This window comes from Capra hircus, chromosome 29 (genome assembly GCF_001704415.2).
Source record: "Capra hircus breed San Clemente chromosome 29, ASM170441v1, whole genome shotgun sequence".
NCBI lineage: Eukaryota > Metazoa > Chordata > Mammalia > Artiodactyla > Bovidae > Capra > Capra hircus.
The window spans coordinates 16,280,746-16,305,595 of NC_030836.1; the positions used below are offsets into that span (position 1 = coordinate 16,280,746).

Sequence of the window (24,850 nt, forward strand, 5' to 3'; positions counted from 1 at the left end):
TCAGAGCCCAGTGAATCAAAAGCATCAGCGTCTGTGAATACACTTTATAGCTGTCACAACTGCCCTGGGAAGAGGTATCATTTCTATTGCACAGATAAGGAAATGGAAAGTTCAGAGATGTCAAATAACGCGCCCCAGCTCACACAGCTAGAAAGTGGATTCTGCCTGGCTTGTTGTTCTTCTCTAGTGGCTAAGTCATATCCAGCTCTTTTGTGACCCTAGGGACTGTAGCTCTCCAGGCGCTGCCCGTGGGATTTTCCCAGCAAGAATACTGGAATGGGTTGCCATTTCTTTCTTCGGGGGATCTTCTCGACCCAGGGATCGAACCTATTACGTCTCCTGAACTGGCAGGCAGGGTCTTTACCACTGAGCTACCTGGGAAGCCCCAGCTGGTATATAGTAGATGCTAAATAAATGCACTTAAAGAACTGGCTTCAAAGAATTATGAGGGGGAAAACAAGTTACTAATTTAGGTGTAATGGCATTTTATTTTTGGTTCTAATTTGTATTTCTTTGATTACTAGAGTAACTGAATATTTTTTCCATGCGTATATTCACTTAACATACTTCCTGTAGCACATTCTCACATCTGTTCCCAATCTATTTATTGGTGTCCTTAAATTTGTTCCCACATCAGTGTGGGAATTTGTTTGAATGGACATTAGCCCTCTTCTATCCTTTATGCTACAGATATTTTTCCAGCTTGATGTCCTTTTCACTTTATTTTCTTTCCTTTTCCCTGTGTAAAATTGTAAAGTAAAATTAATTTCCCTTCTTCTTAACGTGTATAGTCAGCAGTTAAAACCCCAGCCAAGGTGGGGAAGCAGGTTTCCCCAGGCAGCACATACCGCTTCCCCACCTCAATGGGTTCAGTGAGTTGAAAAAAACATCAAAGGAAGACTCAGAAGTTCAGCCCTCAGCCCAAGACCCATTGATAAGCAGCCAGAGGACAAATCTTTTGTACAGTAAACATGTGATTGGCTATGTGTATGTTTTACTGTAAACACTAGATTTTGATCTGAGTCAAAAGGTCCAACAACTTGTTTAACCTAGAGTTCCCCTCCCCCCACTTGCTGCCCATCAGCATTATAGATTGGGGGGTGGGGCAAAGGCTCCTGCAGCGTCCTGGGCTCCAAAAGCTTGACCCTTGGGGCTGGTTGTTAGTGATGTCAGCAAAAGTGCTTTAGACTGGGTCGGACAGATTGTAAAGTGCTTTCCTACCTGTTTTTCCCTTTGTCCTCACAACAGCCCTCTAGTAGTGGTGTGCATGTGTGCGTCCGTGTGTGCTCAGTAGATTCATTTGTGGTCAGCTCTTTGAAACCCCATGGACTGTAGCCCACCAGCCTCCTCTGTCCCTGGGATTCTCCAGGCAAGAATACTGGAGTGGGTTGGCATGCCCTCCTCCAAGGGATCTTCCCAACCCAGGGATCGAACCTGCATGTCTTAAAGTCTCTTGCCTTGGCCAGTGGGGTCTTTACCACTAGCGCCACCTGGGAAGCCCAGTGGCGGTGTGCTCTTTGCTGTGCTTAGTCACTCAGTCGCGTCCCACTCTTTGTGACCCCATGAGCTGTAGCCCACCACTCTCCTCTGTCCATGGGATTCTCCAGGCAAGAATACTGGAGTGGGTTGCCATGCCCTTCTCCAGGGGATCTTCCCAACTCAGGGATCGAACCTGGGCCTCCCACACTGCAGGCAGATTCTTTACCATCTAAGTCACCTGGGAAGCCCAGGAAGTGGTGTAGGTAATAGTATTATTTCCATGAACTGCTGAGGGGACGGGAGCTCAGGGAGGTTGTCCATATCCCCATGCTAATCACCAGCAGAGACTAGAGCCTTCTCCTTAGGTGTCAGGGCTCCTGAGGTTTCCGCTTTGCAAAGTGAGCTCCTGGGAGTGGAGCAGGGGTGGTGTTCCAGGCCAGCAATCCAGCTCTGGAAACAGAAGGGCCTCATCCCTGCTTAGAAGCTCTTAAATTGTAAATTTCTGGAGAAGATCTTCCATAATATACTGTCTGTCCCTTCTAGCCACATGGAGATGGTACTCCAGAGAGTGTGGGGGAGGTTCTGAAAGAAGGAACAGCAGCTAATGATAAGCAGGGTGTCCTGAAGTGGTCTGCAAGTCACGGCTAAAACACAAGGCTTCCCCTGTTAAATAGGATCTGGTCATTCCCCTGGAAGTTCATAGCAACTGAAAGAGACAGCAGCATCCCCAGACAACTCTAGAAAGTGCCTGCAATGCTCTAGCAATATCATTCATTCATCCAGAAAATACTAATTGAGCACCTACTGTGTGCCAGGTACTATCCAATCGCAGTAGACACAACAGACCAACATCACGAGTCTTATATTCTGGCAGGGGAGAGAAAGAGTGAATAATAACCACAGAGCATGTCCGATGCTGAAGAGTACTATGGAAAGAAATAGGGAAGGCGGTGTCACATGTCTGAGCAGGGTGATTGGGAATGCACAGGAACGGAGAGTAGCCCAGAGAAGACGACCTCGAGTTCTGTTTGGAGTGGGATCAAAGAGGATGCTTTTGTGTGTGTGCTGAGTCCTGACTTCTGAGTGAGGGTTTCCTGCCAACCAAGGGGAGGGGTGCGTTTTTGGCAGAGGGAGCAGCAAACGCATAGGCATGAAGCTGTGAAGGTATGGACGCGTTTGCGAAACTGTAAGCACGTCTGGTATGGCTAGAGAAAAAAGAGAAGGAAAATGCAAGACTTGGTGCTGGAGAGGTCGGCTGTGGCCAGACTGGGAGGGCTCTGCGATGTACACTCTGACTGTAGATGCTGGGGTGGCTCCAGGGCATGTCTGCCTGGCTGCCTTCCCGAGCGAGGGATCAGTGGCTCCAGCCAGACTGGAGGCATGGCCTTTATAACCAAGAAAGAGTTAAAAAACAAAGGGGAAATTTCTTCCCAAAGGCCCTTAACCTGAGTCTTATCAGACAAATTTCCCTAGTGGGGCATCCAAAAAATACTTTCCCAGTACTCCCCTAAGTGTCAAGGTCATCATAAACAAGGAAAGTTTGAGAAACCGTCATAGCCAAGAAGCACCAAAGAACGCACGATGACTTGTTTCAGGATCCCATACGGTGTCCTGCGTGGGATCCTGAAACAAAAGAGACATTAGGGAAATGCTATGGAAATCTGAATAAACTATAGACTTTGGTTAATAATGGGGGCTTCCCTGGTGGCTCAGATGGTAAAGAATCTGCCTGCAATGCAGGAGACCCAGGTTCACTCCCTGGATTGGGAAGATCCCTTGGAGAAGGGAAGGGCTACCTACTCCAGTATTCTTGCCTGGAGAATTCCATCAACAAAGGACCCTGGCAGGCTACATTCTATGGGGTCACAAAGACACAACTGAGTGACTAACCATCAGTTAATAATAATGTATCAATATTGATTCATTACCTGTGACCAAAAACATATTATAAGATGTCAATCATGGGGAAAATAGAGGCAGGGTATATGGGAACTCTCTGTACTATGTTTGTGATTTTTCTGTAACCCAAAACTCTTCTAAAATATATTTTATTTAAAAAAAATAGATGTGATAATATGGATGCAATTAAAGTGGGAAAACCTTTGTAACCCCCAGATTTACTTGGGTTTCCTTATCTCTGGAAGGATTGGTTCTTTTCCAATTCAGTTTCTCCCCCTACAAATGTTTTCAGCTTCACCAACATGGAAACAAGTATGTGTGTCTGTGTAGGTGGGTACATGAGGTTGGGGAACCTGGGGATGCTGAGGTTGAGACCACCTCTGTACTGAAGTCCCAATACTGTTTTTTTTTACCCCTCTAGGACCAACAGAGGTTTCCAGGGAGGTGAGGCATGTGGCAGTTCATTAACAGTCCTGCTGTTCCACACCTGGTGGTCCTTTCAGTTCCTGTGTGGGACCTTGGTCTGGGACACTTGGATCAGTCAATAAAAGGCCACCTGTGACAAAGGGCCTGAGCCAAAGCGGAAAGCAAATGCACCAGGGAGCAGACCCCCTGCTCCCCCTGTGGGAAGGTGCCCTCTACTAGGAAACTTGCCTGCTACTCAGGGGCTGGCTCATGTGCAGTGCTGGCAAAGCGAGCCCATTGGCCCTCTATCTCTGGTGCACTTTTCTCCACTGTCTCCTACCCTGTCCGTGCCTGTGTCTGACTGTGTATGTATATGACAGTCAGTTCAGTTCAGTCACTCAGTTGTGTCTGACTCTTTGCGACCCCATGGACTACAGCACGCCAGGCCTCCCTGTCCATCACCAACTCCCAGAGCTTACTCAAACTCATGTCCATTGAGTCGGCGATGCCATCCAACCATCTCATATATATACTTTTCTCACATCTGAATTCTTCTTTAGTAACAAAGAATGCTCTCTCAGCAGTCCCCAAAATATTCTGTTTCATTTCTCTCCCCATCCTCTCTCAATAAAGCATGGCTTCTCCCCTCTGAGTCTGGAAGGACCAGTGGTAATCCTTAATAGCTGTAGATGTCAATAGAGACAAGATCCAGCTACATCACCTAAAGTCTCAAACATCTCATCGAATCTGCTAAGAGATGTCTTTCTTGGTCCGTCTCAGTTTTGTTTAACTCCTAGCTTCCCTACAGAGATGCTGGACACCCCAACCTTCCAAACGATTTTGAAGCTTCACAACTAAGCTCCTTGGCATCCTTTGCACCCGTTCGGCTTTTCTCGTATTAGCTTACCAACTGATAAAGGAAGTCACATTAAACCTAGTTAAATTCATGGGGGAAAAACCAGAGATCTGACTACCCTTCTTCTCTAGGTGTGTAACAGGTCCCTTATCAATCACCTATTCCCTCCTGGGCTTGACTACATGGTCAGTTCTGCGGCAGCTCCCTATCCCAGCCGAAGCACTGAGAGGCTTCATGCATTCATTGTCCCCAAGGCTGCAGAGGGGCACTTCTGCCTGCAGATTCTTTCTCAGCACCTCTATCCATCAGAGTCTAGGCAGGGAAATGGAAACCAATATAGGTCTTTCAGCAGAGGGAATTTAATACAGGGAATTGGCTGCACAGTTAATGAAGCAACTGAGAAGATAAACGGTACAAATTGAGTCAGTCCAGAGATCAACAACAAGAAGCCACCACTATTGCTTCTAGACCTGGAGGGGCAATGAGAGAAGGTGATGTTTCTAGGGTCCAAAAGCTGAGACAATCCAGCAGGAGATAGAATCATTGTATAGAGTGCCTGTCAGGACCTGAAGCAACCGATGGTATGTGGCCACTGCCAAGGATGCTGTCTAAGACAAGCAAGAGAGGGAGAGATACCCTCACTTCTTTACTTCTCACCCCCAGTCTTCTGGCTGTGGCCCTCCATTCACAAGCCCACCTGCCCAGAAGCCAGAGAGCAAAGGATTCTGAGCATTGTGGTTCTCCACGAGATGGAGCAGAGTAGCAAGTGTGGGGAAGGGGCCTGAGAGCAAATGCACAGCCTCCACCCTCCCCACCCTCTGTTCAAGGCTGAGTTGGCCCTCATCCCTTCCAGATAGCTGCTTTTTGCTAATTTCTCTCATGAAGACAGCTGGCAACTTGATACAGGCATCATATTTTTGTATGCTCTCCTGGATTGAACAGATGAGGGAAGAGAGAAAAAACAGAACCCTCCATTACTTTGGGGTAGGAGCGCTGAGCTCTATAATATCTGTAGTCATCAGATCTTGCTTGTGTGGATAATTGCTATCCCTAGTCCTTTACAGGAGAGCAGTGTCTCTCTTTTTTTGTGGGACCATCAAGGTAGACTAGTCCTGCTTATTCTTACAATGGGGCCTGGAGGCTCAAAGACAGCTTGAACAATTATCTTCTATTCTACAAGACCAAACTCAGAGGCCAGACCCCCTCTATGCAGCCACATTCTGCCCTGGAGGGCCTGTGTGCACTGGTGATTCCAGAGGGCGGGTGAGTTGCTTCAGGGGACCTCAGCTCTTGTCTGTGTGGTGAATCCTTTCCAGGCTGCCTTCCCTCTGACTGTCTCTCTCCTCTGCTAGCTTGGAGCCCCTGCTGCTGACGCAGGAGCACACGCAGAGGGGAATGTGGGCAGGAAGCGTCCAACGGCAGAGCAGAGGAAACAAAGGGCCCTAAGTTTGTGCAGCCAAGAAAATAACATGAAACAAGATGAGGGACTCGAGCTGGACTTGTTTTGTTTTGGAGCATTTCAAGGGGCCAGGCACGCAGTTGTGTTTGGATTGGGAAGAAAGGGATAACTGTGCAGAAGAAAATCCGTTTCAGATTTTAGTCTGGCCATTACTGGATTACAAAAAACACCAAGAGGATTAAACTGTGTGAACGTATGAAAGCAGTTGTACCCAGACAGGAGGGGAGCTTGTATCCTCCTGGGACATGTTTGGACAGTGTTTGGAAGCCGTGGCTTGCTTGTCCATCCATCACTGATCTGGCACCACTTGGAGCTGTCTGAATTGTTTTCCTTTTCCTAGCATTAATGATAACTATTAAATATGAATAACAGTGCTGGTTAGGACTCTTGATTCAAAGTGACAGAAACCTCAGAACTCACTCAAAACAGAGGGACTTTTACTACTACCTCAAGTCCAAAGAGTTGAGCTTGCAGCCAGAGCCAACAGGGAGATGCAGTAAAGTCGGGTTCACAGTTTTAATCCTGTTAAGATTTGTTCTGTTTCTTTCTGCTCCTCTGGTCATTTCTCTTACTTGTGAGCTTCTCTCCCTGCAAACCTTAGCTCTATTTTTTCCATGTTAGTTTGCAGGGTTCTCATAACAAAGCACACCAACTGAGAGGCTGAAACAACAGAAATGCCATGTCTCACTGTTCTGGAGGCTAAAAGTCCCAAATCAAGGGGTCAGAAGGACCGTGTTCTTTCTGAAGGGAAGGCTCCCCCCAGGCCTCTGTCACTGCTGCTGCCAGTTCTTGGCTTGTGGCAGCATAAGTCCCGTCTTCTCTGTATCCAAATCCTCCCCCCCACTTTTTTTAGGACACAAGCCACATCGGATGAGAGCCCACCCCAGTGACCTCATTTTCACTTGATTACCTCTGCCGAGAGACTATCTCCAAGCAAGTTTCCATTCTCAGGCACGAGGGATTAGGACACCGACATAACCTCTTGTGGAGGACACAGGTCCGCCCGTAACACTCACACAGCCACCAATAGCTGGTGCATTTTTAAATTTACTAATTTTTATTTTGGCTGCACTGGGTCTTCATTGATAGCTAGTTAGTTTTTACATCTTACAATCATCACAGCTAGAGACCACATTCCTTTTCACTTCCTGTTTTCAGAAATCCCAGGGAAGAATTCCAACTGACTTGGCTTTGATCAGGTTCTGATCTCCCCGACCCCACCCCCAAGAACTGTGGTTAATCTGGCTTTATTAAGGCTCCTAACCCAAGTGGAGAGTGAAAAAGTTGGCTTAAAGCTCAACATTCAGAAAACGAAGATCATGGCATCTGGTCCCATCACTTCATGGGAAATAGATGAGGAAACAGTGTCAGACTTTATTTTTTGAGGCTCCAAAATCACTGCAGATGGTGATTGCAGCCATGAAATTAAAAGACGCTTACTCCTTGGAAGCGAAGTTATGACCAACCTAGATAGCATATTCAAAAGCAGAGACATTACTTTGCCAACAAAGGCCTGTCTAGTCAAGGCTATGGTTTTTCCAGTGGTCATGTATGGATGTGAGAGTTGGACTGTGAAGAGGGCTGAACGCTGAAGAATTGATGCTTTTGAACTGTGGTGTTGGAGAAGACTCTTGAGAGTCCCTTGGACTGCAAGGAGATCCAACCAGTCCATTCTAAAGATCAGCCCTGAGTGTTCTTTGGAAGGAATGATGCTAAAGCTGAAACTGCAGTACTTTGGCCACCTCATGCGAAGAGTTGACTCCTTGGAAAAGACTCTGATGCTGGGAGGGATTGGGGGCAGGAGGAGAAGGGGACGACAGAGGATGAGATGGCTGGATGGCATCACTGACTCGATGGTCATGAGTCTGAGTGAACTCCAGGAGTTGGTGATGGACAGGGAGGCCTGGTGTGCTGCGATTCATGGGGTCGCAAAGAGTCGGACACGACTGAGCGACTGAACTTAACTGAACTGAACCCTGAACCAATCAATGATGGCCAGGGAGGCAGGGCCCTTTAAGAATGTGGCAATTCCACCTAAAAAAAAAAAAATACAAATGAACTTATTTACAAGAAAGAAACAGAGGCACAGGCATACAAAACAAACTGATGGTTCCCAAAGAGGAAGTGGTGGGGAGAGGAATAAATTGGGAGTTTGGAATTAACAGATGTACACTACCTTATATAAAATGGATAAACAACAGGGATTTACTGTATAGGGAAGGGAACCATATTCAATATCTTGTAATAAACTATAACAGAAACGAATTTATATAACTGAATCACTTTTCTGTACACCTGAAACTCTCACAATATTGTAAATCAACTGTACGTAAATTTAAAAAAAAAAAAAGGAATGTGACACGTTTTACAGAACCCATGAATCTGTGAGATCAGCTAGTTAATGCCGGGTACACATCATCACCAAATGATAATGGTTTATAGCAAAGGGTTCACTCTCTCACGTTCACCATGGGCCGAAGGAGGGGTGGGGTGGGGAGGGGTATTAGCTCTGAGGTCCCCCAGGGACCCGGGCTGACAAATCACCCCAACTGTGCCGATCTATCTCCGCGCCACAGTGAAAGAGCCCTGGAGAGTCCTGCGCTGGCAGTTCAATCTTCTACCCGAAAGTGGTGCACCTGTGCTCACACCCACCGGCCTCAGTTAGTGAACGAACCTGGCGGTGCGCCGCCCACCGGTGCCTGGAAGGCAGCGCACCAGACATGGCTGCGGAACAGCAGCGTCGACGCTCGGGACCCACACGGTGGGAGCAGCGGGAAAAGCGGTTCCCAGCAGCAGGGAGACGCTTCCCCAGAATAAGACGGGGCGCTGCACAGTCAGCTCGTGCAGGAGCACTCCGGGGCCTTCCCCGCCAGGGAGCGGCAACCGGAAGACAGCGAGGGTTGATAACACTTGGGTTTGGGCTTCCCTCATAGCTCAGTTGGTAAAGAATCTGCCTGAAATGCAGGAGACCCCGGTTCGATCCCTGGGTGGAAGATCCTCTGGAGAAGGAATAGGCTACCCACTCCAGTATTCTTGGGCTTCCCTTGTGGCTCAGCTGGTAAAGAATCCTACCTCTATACTGGAGACCTGGATTGGGAAGATCCCCTGGAGAAGGAAACAGCTACCCACTCCAGGATTCTGGCCTGGAGAAGTCCATGGACTCTATAGTCCATGGCGGCCCAAAAAACTGGACACGACTGAGCGACTTTCACTTCACTTCACTTGGCTGCAGCACGGCAGGTCTGAGGGGAGAGTGGCAGGGACCAGGCAGGAGAGATAGCCAGGCTGGGCGCGAAGAGAAGTGCCTCTTCTAGGGAGAGCTTTGGATTTTGTCCCCAAGACAGTGAGGCAACCAGCAAGCATTTCAGGCCGGGAACAGCGGGGTCAGACTTGCATCTTAGGAAGAGCAAGTGGCCTTCCGGTCACGTGAAGGAAGGGATTGGGAGCACTGGAGCTGCACAGAGGTCAGGGCAGGGTTTCGTGGCAGAAACTCCAGGTCTGGTGGCTCTTTGGCGGGAGTGCAGTTAGTTGTGACACATACAGCAGGAGGGTGTGTGTGTGCTCAGTCGTGTCTGACTCTCTGCGACCCCATGGACTGCAGCCTGCCAGGCTCCTTTGTCCATGGGATTCTCCAGGCAAGAATACTGAAGTGGGTTGCCATGCCCTTCTCCAGGGGATCTTCCCAACCCAGGGACTGAACCTGCATCTCTTGCAGTGGCTTTGAGGAAATGCCTCAGAACTGGCTCCTGAAGGAAGCAGAGGGTTTACAGGCTGATGACAAAGCTGATCTGGGGCCTGGGGGTCTGGGAGCACTCAGGTGGTTGAGAACAAGAGTGAACATTTGTCACGCACATTCAAATTGCAGAATTTTTGATGCTGTCCTGGAAGGGCTTAAAGGTGAGCATTGGTGAAGTCTTGGGTCGGGCCAAAGAGTGCTTTTTGGCCCGACCCAGGAAAAGGTCAGAAAACAGAAAACTTTCCACTGACTCCACTAAGGTCCTCAGGTTGCTTCGTGGCATCTGAGAACAGTTAACTCCTCCGCCCCACCCCTACGCGATGCTTCCTTCTATGCCAAGTCTTCCAGGCACAGTTCTTGTGTATCCCCGGCAGCACGTGGTCTTTCTCTGGTGGGAGCCCAGTCTCTCTCATCTTACTCACCGGCAGGTGAATGCTGATGCCCCACCTGCTGTACCCAGTTTCCTCCCTGACAAACGTCCCTGCGTTAGCATGGCTCCTCCTCAATGCTCTGAAAGATACACCTGCATGTGTTGTGAATTTGGGCTGCTCACCTGGGGAGGATTCGCGCGCCATTGCCTGCCATGGCTAACCCTGAGAGACGCTGAGGAGCACACGGGAGACGAACCCCACAAGAGAACACTGAGTGGAAACCTGGATACAGCCCGTGAGCCAGAAAATGGCAAATGAGCTCATCCCTGCATGAGAAATCCTCACTGCCACAAGTCTGGGGCTGGCTCTCTGGACACATGGAGGACCTGTTAACAACAACAACAACAACAACAACTCACGCCTTCCTGAATGAGGATGCCTAGTGAAAAATCCACAGGAAGGCTCCAGAAAACCATCTGCTGCCTTTATTTCCCCCTGTGCATTAAAGTGCACAGCTGCTGGACACGAAAAATTCCTTTACGCTGCCCTGTGCCTCATGGGCTGGGTGTGGATGCTGGGGGCAGAGAGGGAGCCAGGTGGGAGGGAAGCAGAGGGAAACACCTCCAGGGATCTCCACCTGGATCTGAATGTCTCGAGCAGGACGGCCCAGATTTCTGCACGCACACCCCCGCCTGTGTGCTCTCTGAAGGAGCTGTCCTTCACGTATGTAGTTGATGCTCTGGGTGAGTTTGTCTGTGGGGATGTGTATGTGTTTTTCTTTCTGATCTGAAAATTGGTCTTTGGGTTCACAAGCAGCAGCTGCAGCTGCCATAATTAAAATGAAATAACCTACTTCCTCCAGTCCTCAGGGAGAAAAGCTTAAAAAAAAAAAATCCATATTGTAAATGAACTCAGGAATGTGGTGAATCTTCTCTTCTCTCCCTGTTCACACGTCTCATGGCTTTGCTTTTCTCTGGAGCCAGAGGAAGAGAAAGGAATGATCCTTTACTGAGCGTGTATCCTTGTCCCAGGCATCACGCAAGGCTGTCCCAGCTGCACAAGCCAGGGTTTGAACCCAGTTTTAATGCTTCATCTCCTTCTCCTCTGCCATGTGCCATTCTTGTATCCTGTTAGACCCCAGCTCTCTCATACTGATGTGATTCTGTCCGGAGACCTGGGAGGTTTGGTATTATTAAGATGTTATTGAATATGTTGGCACGTATAATTGTCTTGGATTAGAAACCAAAGCTCTTAGCAGAGTAACAACGTGAAGCGTCCCATGCTAAATGATTCCATGCTAATGAGATGGCTTTCAGAGGACTGGATTTGTTCTTGAAGGTGTTGCTTAGAAGTTGCTATTCAAACCAGGCTGGGAAAATAAAACCCCAGAAGAACCATAGACTCTGGTCTGTTTGGATGTCAGTTGAAGGGAACTGAGATAGAAAGGGACATCTGTGCGCCCAGAATTGAAGCCACAGCGGTCACCCTCTTCAAGAAGGTCTCAGTATGGTGGAGGAGAAAGACATGCTGACAATTCCAAGATGCTGGTAATAAGCGCTGGAAGTGTTAGGTGCTCAGTTGTGTCTGACTCTTTTCGACCCTATGGACTGTAACTCGCCAAGCCCCTCTGTCCGTGGAATTCTCCAGGCAAGAATACTGGAGTGGGTAGCCATTCCTTTCTCCGGGGGATCTTCCCAACCCAGGGATCAAACCTGGGTCTCCCTCATTGCAGACAGATTTTTTTTTTTTTTTTTTTTTACCATCTGAGCCACCAGGGAAGTCCAATAAGCACTAGGTCAAGGGTATTAACAACCTGCTGTAGTTGCAGCATTTTTTTTCTCCCAAAATCCATGACTTCAGTTGGTAAATTTGTGAGGAGAACAACCTCATTGGGAGGGCAGAGCCAAAATGTTGAAAATAAAAAGACGAGAAGAAATTATTACACATTCTCATGTATGTGCCCAGGGCCTGGCACTTAGTCTTTCTAAGTCATTATTATTATTCCCATTTAATAATGAGGAAACTTGAGATTCAATCTCTGGATCAAGAAGATCCTCTGGAGTAGGGCACAGCAACCTATTCCAGTGTTCTTGCCAGGAGAATCCCATGGACATAAAAGCCTTTGTGGGTCACAGCCCCTAGGTTCACAAAGAGTCGGACACAACTGAAGCAACTTAGCATGCACGCACAAGGAGCTAAATGGTTTACCCAAGGCCCCATAGGTATAGCCAGTAACCTGGGGGCAGTTGGAGGGTATGATTAAGACCCAACATATTTGCTTCCTAAGTCCCTGCTCTTGCCACTGTGCCAGGCTTCCCTGAAGAAAACCTACACCCTGGATTGTCCAGTGTATAGCACAGCCATCACCGTGTCCCACTTTTAGAATGAGGAACTCTTTTTTTCCTTGGGGGAAAAAACAAGTTTTCGCAGCAGGCACCTTGATGGGAGTGATTCATGACTGTTCTCTCCAGGCTGCAGGTGTGCTGGTTCAGATGGAGTGCACTGAGTCCTCCGAGCAGTCCTCCCAAACAGTGACGTCAGCCCAGAGACTCTGGGTTCTTCACTGACTTTCTCCATGGCCCAGCAGAGGAGGCCTGGGTATGCAAGTGTGTTTCCCTGGGCTCCCGGTCCGCTGCCCCTATTAAACTTAGCTGACAGAAGTTAGCATTCCCTACAAGAGAATCAGGTGGTCCCCTGCTACTTTTGGAATTCTCTGCAAGAGACTGTAGTCCATGTTGTTTGGGAGGCAACTCAAGGTATTATCTTCTAGGTTGGGGTCACCTGGGGGAAAGCTGGAGACTTCCCAGGTGGCGCTAGAGGTGAAGAACCTGCCTGCCATTGCAGGAGACGTAAGAGACATGGGTTTGTTCCCTGAGTCAAGAAGCTTCCCCTGGAGAAGGAAATGGCAACCCACTCCAGTGTTCTTGCCTGGAGCATCCCACGGACAGAGGAGCCTGGCGGGCTGCCATCCATGCGCTCAGAAAGAGTCGGACACAACTGAATCGACTTAGCATGTAAGCATGCACAGGGGAAAGCTAACAGGAGCAAAGGCACTTGGCACTTCATTCCATCTCAGCCTCTCAAAAGGCAGCCCAGGAAACCATCTTGCTCCCCCAACCGCTTCCTAGGGCAGGCGGGAGCAGAAGGGGTGCCAGGCTGCCCAGTGTGCAGGTGTCCACAGGGGCACAGTGTGCTTCAGGCTCACCTGGGAGAAGGAGGAACTGGACCCAGATCTCATCTGCTGCGCTTCCTAGCTGGGGGATTAGGGGCAAGCTGCTGGAATTCCCTGAAGCCTCATTCTCTCATCTGCAAGTCTGGAATAGGCTTGTTTCCTACGGCTGTTTAGAAGGTTAACTGAGATCAAATACATACCAACCCCGAACACTGCCCAGTGCCTGGTACACAGTTACCTTCCTCCCTTTCCGATCCGTACTATGCAAGCTTGCCAAATCTATCTTCCTGCAACACATCTCTAATTGTGCCCCATCTCTGCTCATAAGCCCTCAGTGGCTCTATTACTCAGTGAATGATGGTCACCTTCTCTGTTTTGACGCTCAGGGCCCTGCTTCTGGGGGCCCGTGTCATCTGTCGGGTGTCTTCCGCTTTCCTCCACGCAATCCTCACTCACTCTTCATTCACACTTTCCCCTCCTGTGCCTTCACTCCCTCACACGAGTGCCCCGCCCTGTCCCCATGCCAACCCTCCCAACTCTGTCCCCGGTGCCCAGCTGGGCATGGATGGCATGCTGCCCAGTCAGTGCTCCCTGGTTTGCCGACATGGCCCATCTTCTCCTCCCTCCTCTGACTGTCTTGTTTTTCTGTTTCCACCTCCCAAACTGCCAAGCATTTCCCTTACTTGAAGCCTTATCACCTGTGGGTCCCTGAGGGCACGGTTTGCTTCTGAGTCCTCAGTGTGTCCTGTATCACACCTAACACTCGGAATAGGAGTGAGTGAGTGAGCGAGTGAGCGAGTGAAGGAAAGAACACTCACATGCAGCCCTAACTGCATTGCCCTTCGTAAACTGCTCGTACGTGAAAGGGAAAGTTTCAGTTGCTCGGTTGTGTCCAACTCCTTGTGACCCCATGGTCTGTAGCCCACCAGGCTCCTCTGTCCATGGGATTCTCCAGGCAAGAATACTGGAGTGGGTTGCCATTTCCTTCTCCAGGGATTGAACCCAGGTCTCTGACATTACAGACAGATTCTTTACTGTCTGAGACACCAGGGAAGCTCTAAAGCCTTGGTCAATCCTTGTGTATTTTGGTTTCATTAACCATCATGTGGTGTTTATTGGAGATACAGCCAGCCCTTTATACCCACAGGTTCCACGTCTGTGGATTCAACCAATCACAGATTGAAAATATTCTAGGGGGGAAAAAATCTCTAGAAAGTTCCCAAAACCAACCTTGACTTTGCCCCACCAGCAACTATTTATATAGCACTTACATTGAGTCGGACATGACTGAGTGACTGAACTGAACATATCATTTACCTTGTGTTAGGTATCATAAGTGATCTAGAGATGATTTCACGTAGATGGGAGGGTATGTGTAGGTTGCATGCAAATCCTATACCATTTTAGGTAAGGCACCTGAACATCCATGGAATTTGGTACCCATGAGGGATCCTGGAACCAATCATCCTGCATGTACCAAGTGATGACTTTGCTTTGAAAAAGGGATTTGGGGGATACAAACTGAAAATAAAAAGTGAAGAAAAGGAGTAAAGGTTTTCCCTGGAAGCTTGGCAAAGATGAAGGTGGAGCAGAAGTGAAGCTGCACTTCTGCGGCTTCTTCAAGTTAGAGGGGTCAGAGAAGGTCCCACGTGCTAGCTCTGGCCCAGATCTCTGGAGGCAGAGTGAAATTGTGTGACCTGGACAAAGGAGAGGGGCTGGAGAAAGACTCTAAGTGCTTCATCCAAGTCACTGGATACGATTAGGACCGCAGGGTGTCCCTTGCAGGCCAAGCCGACAACACTGGGTCCTAAAACCCACAAGATGCTGGGCACGGGAGAAGAGGGCCACACATAAGAGGAACAGCCTCTAACCACGTCCATCATTACAGCAAAACAATTTCCTGCTCCCCTCTGAAACTTTGGAGGGTAAACTTGTAATGAACAAGGCATAGTAAATAGAAATTAAGGGCACCATAACCATTACCGCTTATTTGAGATACATAAAATGATAGACATTTCCTGTGATTACTGCCTATGTTTTGTTTTAGTCAATATAGTATGATTTATAAGGACTTTTCTAGTTTACCTCCAAACTTAATCTTGCTGATTCTACCTGGCGGTGTTTGGGAGCCTGAGCCCTGAGGGAAGGGTACTCCACACTTGGGCAGAGCCTGGTGAATGTTCCCACCTAATCCAGTTACTCTGTTGAGAATAATGAGACTTTACAATAAAGAAACAGGAAATGCAGATGAAGCTAGCAAAATTTCACACTTAGGGGAGTTTTGTCTTAATGAAGATTACCAGTAATTCCTCACCTTCTAATAGGCAATAACGTCTTCTTAGCTAGGCTCCTAGGTATATTTGGCAAATATGTATTCAGGGAATTTCTCAAACAATGACTTTGTACTTCAGATGCCTGAATGTATCCTTCGTGCATTGTCCTTTAGCTTAGTGCGTCTTTCATATAAAAAGGCACTTTGTAGTGTCTTCAGTGGGTGAGTACAGTAGTTGGTGCAGGGAAAGTACAGAGCCCTCGAGTGTGCTTGAAGTCCTCGAGTCTGTGAGGAGCTGCGTTCAAATCCCAGCTCCTCCTCTTGCAGTGATCTCCCGCGAATGGCTTAAAACCTTTGACTCTCTTGTCACTCTTCCGTGGAGTGAGATGGAATTTTCTTTTATTCATTTCACAAAGCTTTATTGTGGACAGATAGCTCTTTGGGCACTGGATGTGCAGAGATGAATCAACATCATCATAGAATTCTGGGGGCATAAAGAATCTTACATGTAGCCTAGCTCAGGGTTTTTCTCTTTCAGACAAAGGCTCAAGGAGGGGAAGTGATTTGCTAGAGGTTGCAGAATGATAAGCAAGTGGACCAGAGCCAGACTCTTGGGTGTAAGGAGCTTTGCCCATGTGACTCCCAGATGATATATCGCATGGAGGATGGGGCCATTCTATCAGGCCGGACACTAAGTGGTGTATTTTTTTGCCCAGTGAATCAATGATAGAACTGCTGCAGAGGCCGGTGCCTTGGCCACATGCTCTGCCCCCTTCTTGCTCCCTGCTTCCATCACGACACAGTCAGTCCTTCACAGAACTCTCGGTGTCTACACCAAGCTGCCCTTGCCAGGCTCGTAAAGAGGGCTGATCTGTAGCCCTGACCCTCCAGGGGTTTGGTAAGCCTGAGGAAGCACGTGTCATCAGTGGTTGTCACACAAGGTCAGATGAGATGGGAGAAGAAAGAAAGGTTGCAGACAGGGTGTTGTGCAGGATTCCCAGGGTATTTGAGACCCCACTTGCTTTTCTTCATGCCTGGGGGACCAGGAACCAGTCCCCTCTCCCTACTGGTGCACATTTGCTGGTGAGAGATCTGCTACACGCGGTCAAGGACACCTTGCCACCACACTCACTTGAATCTCTGTTCTCTGCCTCAACAGGAAGGATCCCATCCCATCCTCCAGGATCTGATGGCCCTGGAGACAGGGCTTCAGGGCCCACGGACACTGCTGACTCTTCAGAGCGTGCTGACATGGAGCCAGGTCAGTCCCTTGTCCGCTCTGATTTTCTGTGTCATCAACGGCAAACCTGTGGTCTTGATGAGAAATGGCGTCTTAGAATCTGAAAACAGATTGAAGGCTTTTGCCAACTAAGCTGCCTAGGGAGTGCAGAGGTCAGGCCAGGGTGTCGGTAGCCTTCTTGGAGAGCAGATGTAGCGGCAAGATTGGTGGCTGCTGGAAGCCAAGCCAGTGCCAGCTTGGTGGGCGGAGAGGGTGGGCAAGGGCCAGGCATCCAGCCGGGTGTGAGCAGGGAGCTGGCACTCAGGAAGCACGGTGCATATCCAGGTCCACAGAGGCTGCAACAGCCTTGACAGTCATCCTGGGGCCCAAGGCACCAGGGGCAGGATCCAGAGTTTGGTGGTTACATTTCAAGCTGAGTTGGAGTGGAATTGAAGGTGTAGTTGAGAATGAGGTAGGAGGAAGTGGGTTGGCAGCTGCCCAGAGGACAGGTGGTCCGCAGGCCAGGTCCAACTAGCCAGAATGGCTTTCCAGGGGCTTTTCTGATATTGCTGTGGAATGGCAAAACCAGAACACACGGGGGAGGAGTAAGGAGTAGAAGGATGGTTCAAGCTAGAGAAAGAACATGGCAGAGAGAAAGGGGGAATCATGAATGGAGCCCGGGTCATCAGGAAGGCTACAGAATCAGGGGGAAAGGTCAGGACCCAGGGGATGAGCCTGAGATTGTTGGATGGTATCATCGACTCAAGGGATGTGGGTCTGAGCAAACTCCAGGAGGTGGTGAAGGATAGGGAAGCGTGGCGTGCTGCAGTCCACGGGGTCGCAGAGAGTCAGATGCAACTGAGCAACTGAATTACAACAAACTGAACCAAGACTTCTTCCTACCTTGTGGACAACTGTGCTGGGTAGAAGCCTGAGTCTCCCTAGGCTCAGTTGTGCTGCAGTAATAAATGAACTCCGGAATCTCAGGGGTTTAACACAGTGAAGGGTTATTTCTTGCTCTTGCTGCCTATCTAACCAAAGGGTGGAGGGCTCTGCTCTACCCAGTGACTCAGGGGTCAGGCTCATGACAGCTCTGCCGTGGTTTAGGTGTAGCCCCTGGAACAAGGGGCCGCCTTGGTCTCCGCATCAGGGGAAGAGGTGGCAGAAGATTATGCACTAGCTCTTAAATGCTTCGGCTCAAAAGTGGCACAGCCTATGGGCCAGAACTAATCATGTGGTCTTACCTGGTTTCTAGGGCTCTGGGAAATATAGATATTTGATGGGTGGTAACTGCCTCTATCATAGTAGATATTATGAGTTCCATTTTATAGGTAAGAAAACTGAGACTCAGACTTTTTTTTTTTTTGTTACATTTCTTTAGTTTTTTAATCTGGTGTGTGTGCGCATTCTAAGGCACCTCAGTTGTGTTCATCTCTTTGCGAGGCTATAGACTTGTAGCCCACCAGCCTACTCTGTCCATGGGGATTCTCTAAGCAAGAATACTGGAGTGGGTTGCCATTTCCTTCTCCAGGGGATCTTCCTGACTCAGGGATCAAGCCCACATCCCTATGTCTCCTGTATTGATAGATTGGTTCTTTATCACTAGTGCCACCTAAAGTGAAGTCGCTCAGTAATGTCTGACTCTCTTTGACCCCATGGACTATAGCCTACCAGGCTCCTCCATCCATCGGATTTTCCAGGCAAGAATACTGGAGTGGGTTGCCATTTCCTTCTCCACCTAGGAAGCCCTTTAATCTGGTATTCCAACCAAATAACTCATTTTCAGAACTAGTGATATTGACACATTCTAAAGACATTATCAGTATTTTTGTAATTTATTTATTTTAATTGGAGGCTAATTACTTAACCCAGAGACATTAATTATCTTATCTGAGGTCTCCCAGCTAAAAAGCACCGTAGCCTAGATCATATATAACCTTAGATTCAATCATTTATTCACCAATTCAGCAAAAACATTATATATTGACATAGACCCAGCACCACTCTAGGCTCTGGGAATATAACAGGGAACAAAAACAGATGTAGCCTCTACTCTCAGCCTAGTGAATGTCTATAACTACAAGCTGGGATAAATGTTTGCCAGTGGAGACACAGTGGTTTTCTGTACGTGCTAAGTCGAATCAGTCATGTCCAACTCTTGCGACCCCATGGACTGTAGCCCGCCAGACTTCTCTGTCTGTGGGATTTACCAGGCAAGAATACTGGAATGGTTAGCCATTCCCTTCCCCAGGGGATCTTCCTGACCCAGGGACGGAACCCATGTCTCTTATATCTCCTGCATTGGCTGGTGGATTCTTTACCACGGGCACCACCTGGAAAGCCATAGTCCTCTGAGGACACCTATTGAGATCTTTGCCATTTATAGAGAGGGACAGGTAAAATGGGGTGACGTTAACTGAGGCATTGTGCCAAGTACTTGACTGATGTATCTCATCAAACAGCTGCAACCCCAAGAGGTAGTTCTTATAATTCCATCTTGAGAGCCCCTTGGACAGCAAGGAGATCCAACCAGTCCATCCTAAAGGAAATCAGTCCTGAATATTCATTGGAAGGACTGATGCTAAAGCTGAAACTCCAATACTTTGGCCATCTGATGCAAAGAACTGAATCATTTGAAAAGACCCTGATGCTGGAAAAAATTGAAGGCGGGAGGAGAAGGGGAAGACAGAGGATGAGATGGTTGGATGGCATCACTGACTTGATGGTCGTGAGTCTGAGTGAACTCCAGGAGTTGGTGATGGACAGGGAGGCCTGGCATGCTGCAGTCCATGGGGCCGCAAAGTGTCGGACACGACTGAGCAACTGAACTGAACTGAAGGTGAAAAAACTGAGGTTCATTCGGCAAGGGAAGATGACTGGGCTGCAGGTGAGCTCTTCTACCCCATTCAGGCTCACTTGAATGCTACATTCCTAGGTAGCATTTATCTCCATGTGGCACATTGTATATTACTCTGTTTTCTGTTCTTCCCCCATTGGAATGTAAGCTCCATGAAGGCAGGGGGTTACTCTGTTGTTTCGGCAGGGTTCTGATGTCTAGAACACTGCCTGGAATGTGGAGGCACTCAGGAAGTGCGCACTGGATGACTAAATGAGTAAACAAACAACTGAATAAAAGATTCCATAGCATGACTCGACTCGTTAAGCTCTTCCGTTCTTGGCACCTTCTTCCGGGAAGGTCCCCACTGCCTTCCTCCCCGCCCTTGCCCCCTCATTCTTACTCACTCTGCCAGCCCAGCGGGGCCACTCCCCTGCAGCACATCACCCAGGCACTGTTCCTGCATCCCCCTGAGCCAGAGTTTCCAGGGCAAGCTCAGACCCTCATCTGGGGCCCCTGGAGCCTGGCACACAGGTAGCGTCCAGTAACAGTTCATTGGGCTGAACTGAGTTAACCAGAAACGCCGTGCCTGTCCGCCTCCTCCTTCCCTCACCCACAGTCAGGAGGCAGGAGCCCTGTTGCCAACTGAGTCTCCCCCTGCTTAGCGCCTGCCTCAGAGATCAGGAAGACGAGGCAAATGGGACACTAACGAAATTCAGAGAGAAAACTAAATTGGGAGGTGTTGCAAACACGGTGGAGGAGGGAGATGTGACTTAAAAGGCTTGCTCTTGCTCCAGGGTGGGGAGGGGGTGTGGGGGGCTGTGTGCGGAGAGCGCTGGGCTGGAGGGAGCCTCACACAGGCCCACTTCTGACCCCTCCAGCTGGGGTGGCCTGCCCAGCCCTTTAGTTCAGGGGCCTCATTGTTCTGGCTTTAAATTAGGGGCCTTTTCTTTGCTTGACTCATTCATTCATTCATGCCTTCCCACCACCTTGCCTAAAAAGATTTGTGTGGGCTAGCAAAACTGTAGTTGATTAATTGAGACGAAGAACATTTAATGCAAAATTAAGATAGAACGTGGGGGAGGAACAAGGGAAATGGAGACGAGAAGGTGATCCGGGCCAGTCAGAAGAGGTTCTTGAGAAGGGGGGTTGGACACCGCTGTCCTGAGGATGGCACAAGCTCTCGTGACAGGTGTGTGGGCTGCAGCCGTGGCCGATCTTTAGGGAGCGCCTGTGGTCCAGGAGAAATGAGGACAACCACTGTCTCAGTTCCTGCTAACCTGTTCTTCGTGTCTTCGGTTATAGCCGTCGGCTGACTGCTGTGTGCCAGGGACCACCCCACTCCCCGCACGGCACACTCTTTTCTCTCTATCTCCCTGAATGTTCACAGTAGTGATCTTTTCTCACTGGGTAGTCTCTTTTTTAATTAATTATTTTTACTGGAGGATAACTACTTTACAATGGTGTGATGGCTTTTGCCGTACATCAGTATGACTCGCCCATAGGTATACATGTGTCCCCTCCATCCTGAGCCCCCTCCACCTCCTTCCCCTTCTCATCCATCCAGCTTGTCACAGAGTACCAGCTTCAGGTGCCCTGTGTCATGCATCAAACTTGCCCTGGTTACCTGTTTTACATATAGTAATGTATATGTTTCAATGAGTGAGTGTGAGTGAGAGTTGCTCAGTCATGCCTGACTCTTTGCAACCCCATGGGCTGTAGCCTGCCAGGCTCCTCTGTTCATGGAATTCTCCAGGCAAGATTACTGGGGTGAGTTGCCATTTCCTTCTCTATGTTTCAGTGCTCTTCTCTCAAATCATCCCACCCTCGCCTTCTCCCACCGAGTCCAAAAGACTCTTCTTTGCCTCTGTGTGTCCTTTGCTGCCCTGCATGTAGAATTGTTGGTGCCATCTTTCTAGATTCCATGTATATGTGTTAGTATATGGTATTTGCCTTTCTCTTTTTGTCTTACTTCAGTCTGTACAACAGGCCCTAGGTTCATCCACCGAATTAGACCCGATTCGAATGTGTTCCTTTTTATGGCTGAGTAATATTGCATTGTGTATATATATCACAACTTCCTTATCCATTCATCTGCCAATGGACATCTAGGTTGCTTCCATGTCTTACTATTGTAAATAGTGCTGCAATGAGCATTAGGGTACATGTGTCTTTTTCAATTCTGGTTTCCTCAGGGTATATGCCCAGCAGTGGAATTACCTTCTCAAGGTCATTTTAGGGATGAGGTGATTGAGGCTCAGAAATAAGAGTCATCTCCTCAGCAAATGGTACTAGGATGACCGGAGATCCACATACAATAGCTTGAAGTTAGACCCCTTCCTCACACCATATACAAATATTAGCTCAACGTGAATCATCCACCCAGCATCCTGGTGGGCACCAGTAGGTGAATACTGCAGCGGAAGAGGGTTGAAAGGCCGAGGCCTCCTGGTGGTAGGCTTGGGATGCCATACAGGGAAGCCGGGACATCCTGTTATTCTTGTTTAAGAAATGATAAGCCACTGGAAGCTCTTGCACAAGCATTGAATTGATGGTAGAACACTCACATGTGCAGAAGACTGTGATCACCAATAGGCAGACAGAGGTCATCCACTACTCATTCAAAGTCAGTCACAAAGAGAGTGAGGTCAGTGATCTAGAGGAGAAGGGGAGATGAGAAAGATGAAGGACAGTAACAGCTAAGTAAGCACTCTCCGTGTGCCAGGCACTCACCGTATCATCTACTCGTCACAGCACTTAGGGAGTACTTTCTCCACTTGACAGATTTGTAAACTGAGGCCTCCACCCCCACCCCCACCCCAGGATTGTTGTTGTTTAGTCACTGAGACACGTCTGACTCTTTTGCAACCCTATGGACTCAAGACCGTCAGGTACCTCTGTCCACAGGATTTTCCAGGCAAGACTACTGGAGTGGGGTGCCATTTCCTTTTCTTTCCGAACCCGGGGATTGAACCCAGGTCTCCTGCCCTGGCAGGTGGGTTCTTAACCACTCAGCCACCAGGGAAGCCCGCCTGCCTCCGGATGCCTTACTAGTAGATGCAGAATTGGGATTCAAGTGCAAGTCAGTCTGCTTCTAAAGCCCACGAATACTTTTCCCACCACCCCACCTGGGCTTGGTATTGTTCATTTGAACTAGCGTGTTTACGGCTACAGCCTGCTCTTTTTAAACTGCATGTCTATCTTTCAGGCACACTTTTTAGCTTTGGGAATACCGAACAAGAACCTCGGGTACGGTTCTTTGTTCCACCCTTTTGGAGTCCACCATGGCAGCTCCCCCGCAGGTAGCAGACAGTCAGTGGTCCTCACTTTTGTATCTGTTACTTTTCATAGACAGCATGGTCACAGATGAGATGTTAACTATTAACTAGAGTTACTGGTGACTCAAAGACAGCTGAGTGGTCAGGCCTTGTCAGAGCCATCCATCCTGGTTAGCACTGGGAACCTGGGGGTTCAGAGAATAGGGGACAGAGCAGTTACCTTGCTCAGGGCCAGGTTGGAGAAATAATCCTAATTGGAACACGCTAGTCCACATAGGCGTGTGTACTAAGTCGCTTCAGTTGTGTCTGACTCTTTGCAACCCCATGGACTATAGCCCGCCAGGCTCCTCTGTCCATGGGAGTCTCCAGGCAAGAATACTGAACTGGGTTGCCACACCCTCCTCCAGGGGCTCTTCCAACTCAGGGATTGAACCCGCGTCTCTTACATCTCCTGCATTGCAGGCAGATTCTTTACCACTAGGGCCATCTGGGAAGCCCGGCTTCTTGTGTAAATACTGAATAAAGCAAACATGACTTATGAGGCTAAGCATGTGTTGTCACGTTTGGTGCCAATTATGGCAGTGAAGCAAAGATAAATGAACATTGATTGAACTTTCTGTGGGTTAGTATCTGTGCTGGGCACACAGCATGTCTTATTCTCATTATGCAGACCTATGTGTTTGGGGCTCTGTGAGCTAGGGACAGTCCCATTTTCCAGCATCAAACTGAGACACAGAGAAGATGCTTGCTGAGGGACACCTATGTCCTAGTTCTGGGTGGAGCTGGGCTTTGAAGCCAGGTCCGTGTGCGTCGTCCTCAGGGGTCCCCATGCCATCCTCCAGCTGGGGAGAAGCTGCCGGGTCTGGTCCTGGTGAGGCGCCCTGCTTCCATTGGTGAGGTGCAGCAGTCCAAACAGGGCTGCCGCGGCTGCCATACCCTCATGCTGGTTTCAGGCTCTTTCCGCCCAGACCATCTGCCTGTCCTCCAAGACTCCTTTTCCCTCCCTGAGCTGGCACCTTCATCTTCACTCCAGGCACCCGGGATGCCCACCATCCTGCCATCCTACCATCCTCTCTATAACTAATGTCTGCTTAATCAGTGTCTGGACTCAGTAAACACACAGATGGTCTAAGGAGGAGGAGGAAGGATCTGGTGACCTAACATGAAACCCAAAAGGTGCCCCAGATGGAGCTCGCAACCCAGAAGTTCCCTGTTCATTCAGAAGAGGAATCCTGATGAGGGAACCATTTCTGGATAGCCTCTGCCAGTATTTTGAAAAGTGACAACCAGGCAGCCGTGGAAACCAGGGGTGGAGTTCTGTCCTTCCCCGAGGCCTTGCGGAGTCATGGTTCAGTGAGTCACACGGCCACTGCTGAGGATGTTCCTGCCCTTCTGCACCTCCTCTAATGGGGCCCTCGCCTGCCTGTCCCCCACCCCTGGGGCAGCGCTGCGGCGCAGTCCTGGGTGCCCTCGCCTGCCTGTCCCCCACCCCTGGGGCAGCGCTGCGGCGCAGTCCTGGGTGCACAGAAGCATCACAGAATGACTCATAAGCTGAATCCCTGGTTCATTTCCAAATGGCAAGGTCAGTGCCCTTTCCCTCAGCAGGTTCAAAGACCAGATCCTCATAAAGGTGGGGCTTGCTGCTCATGGCATCTTTAGCTGCACGTCTCGAGAGCCAGTTTAGCCAAAGCAGCCAAGGTCATGGCCTGCAAGGCCTCTTCTGAAGCTGTGAACCTCTCTCACTATGCTGCCTTGACTTACCTGCTGTGAAATGGATGCGCTTGGACATCCTCCACCCACTGCTGCTTTGTGAAAGCTCCCTAGGTAGGAGAGAGCAGCCCGTCAACATCTCAGCACAGAATCCTTTG

At 49.0% G+C, this 24,850-nt stretch overlaps 1 protein-coding gene across 1 annotated transcript in view; it reads left to right on the forward strand.

The window, feature by feature from the left end:
• TENM4 (teneurin transmembrane protein 4) overlaps positions 1-24,850 on the forward strand; it is a 682,188-nt gene that overhangs the window by 77,102 nt on the left and 580,236 nt on the right. The window contains exon 2 of the mRNA XM_018043333.1: positions 16,809-16,910. Within this exon, the coding sequence (XP_017898822.1) occupies positions 16,901-16,910 (10 nt within the window). The 5' untranslated portion in view covers positions 16,809-16,900. The remainder of the gene's footprint in view (positions 1-16,808; positions 16,911-24,850) is intronic.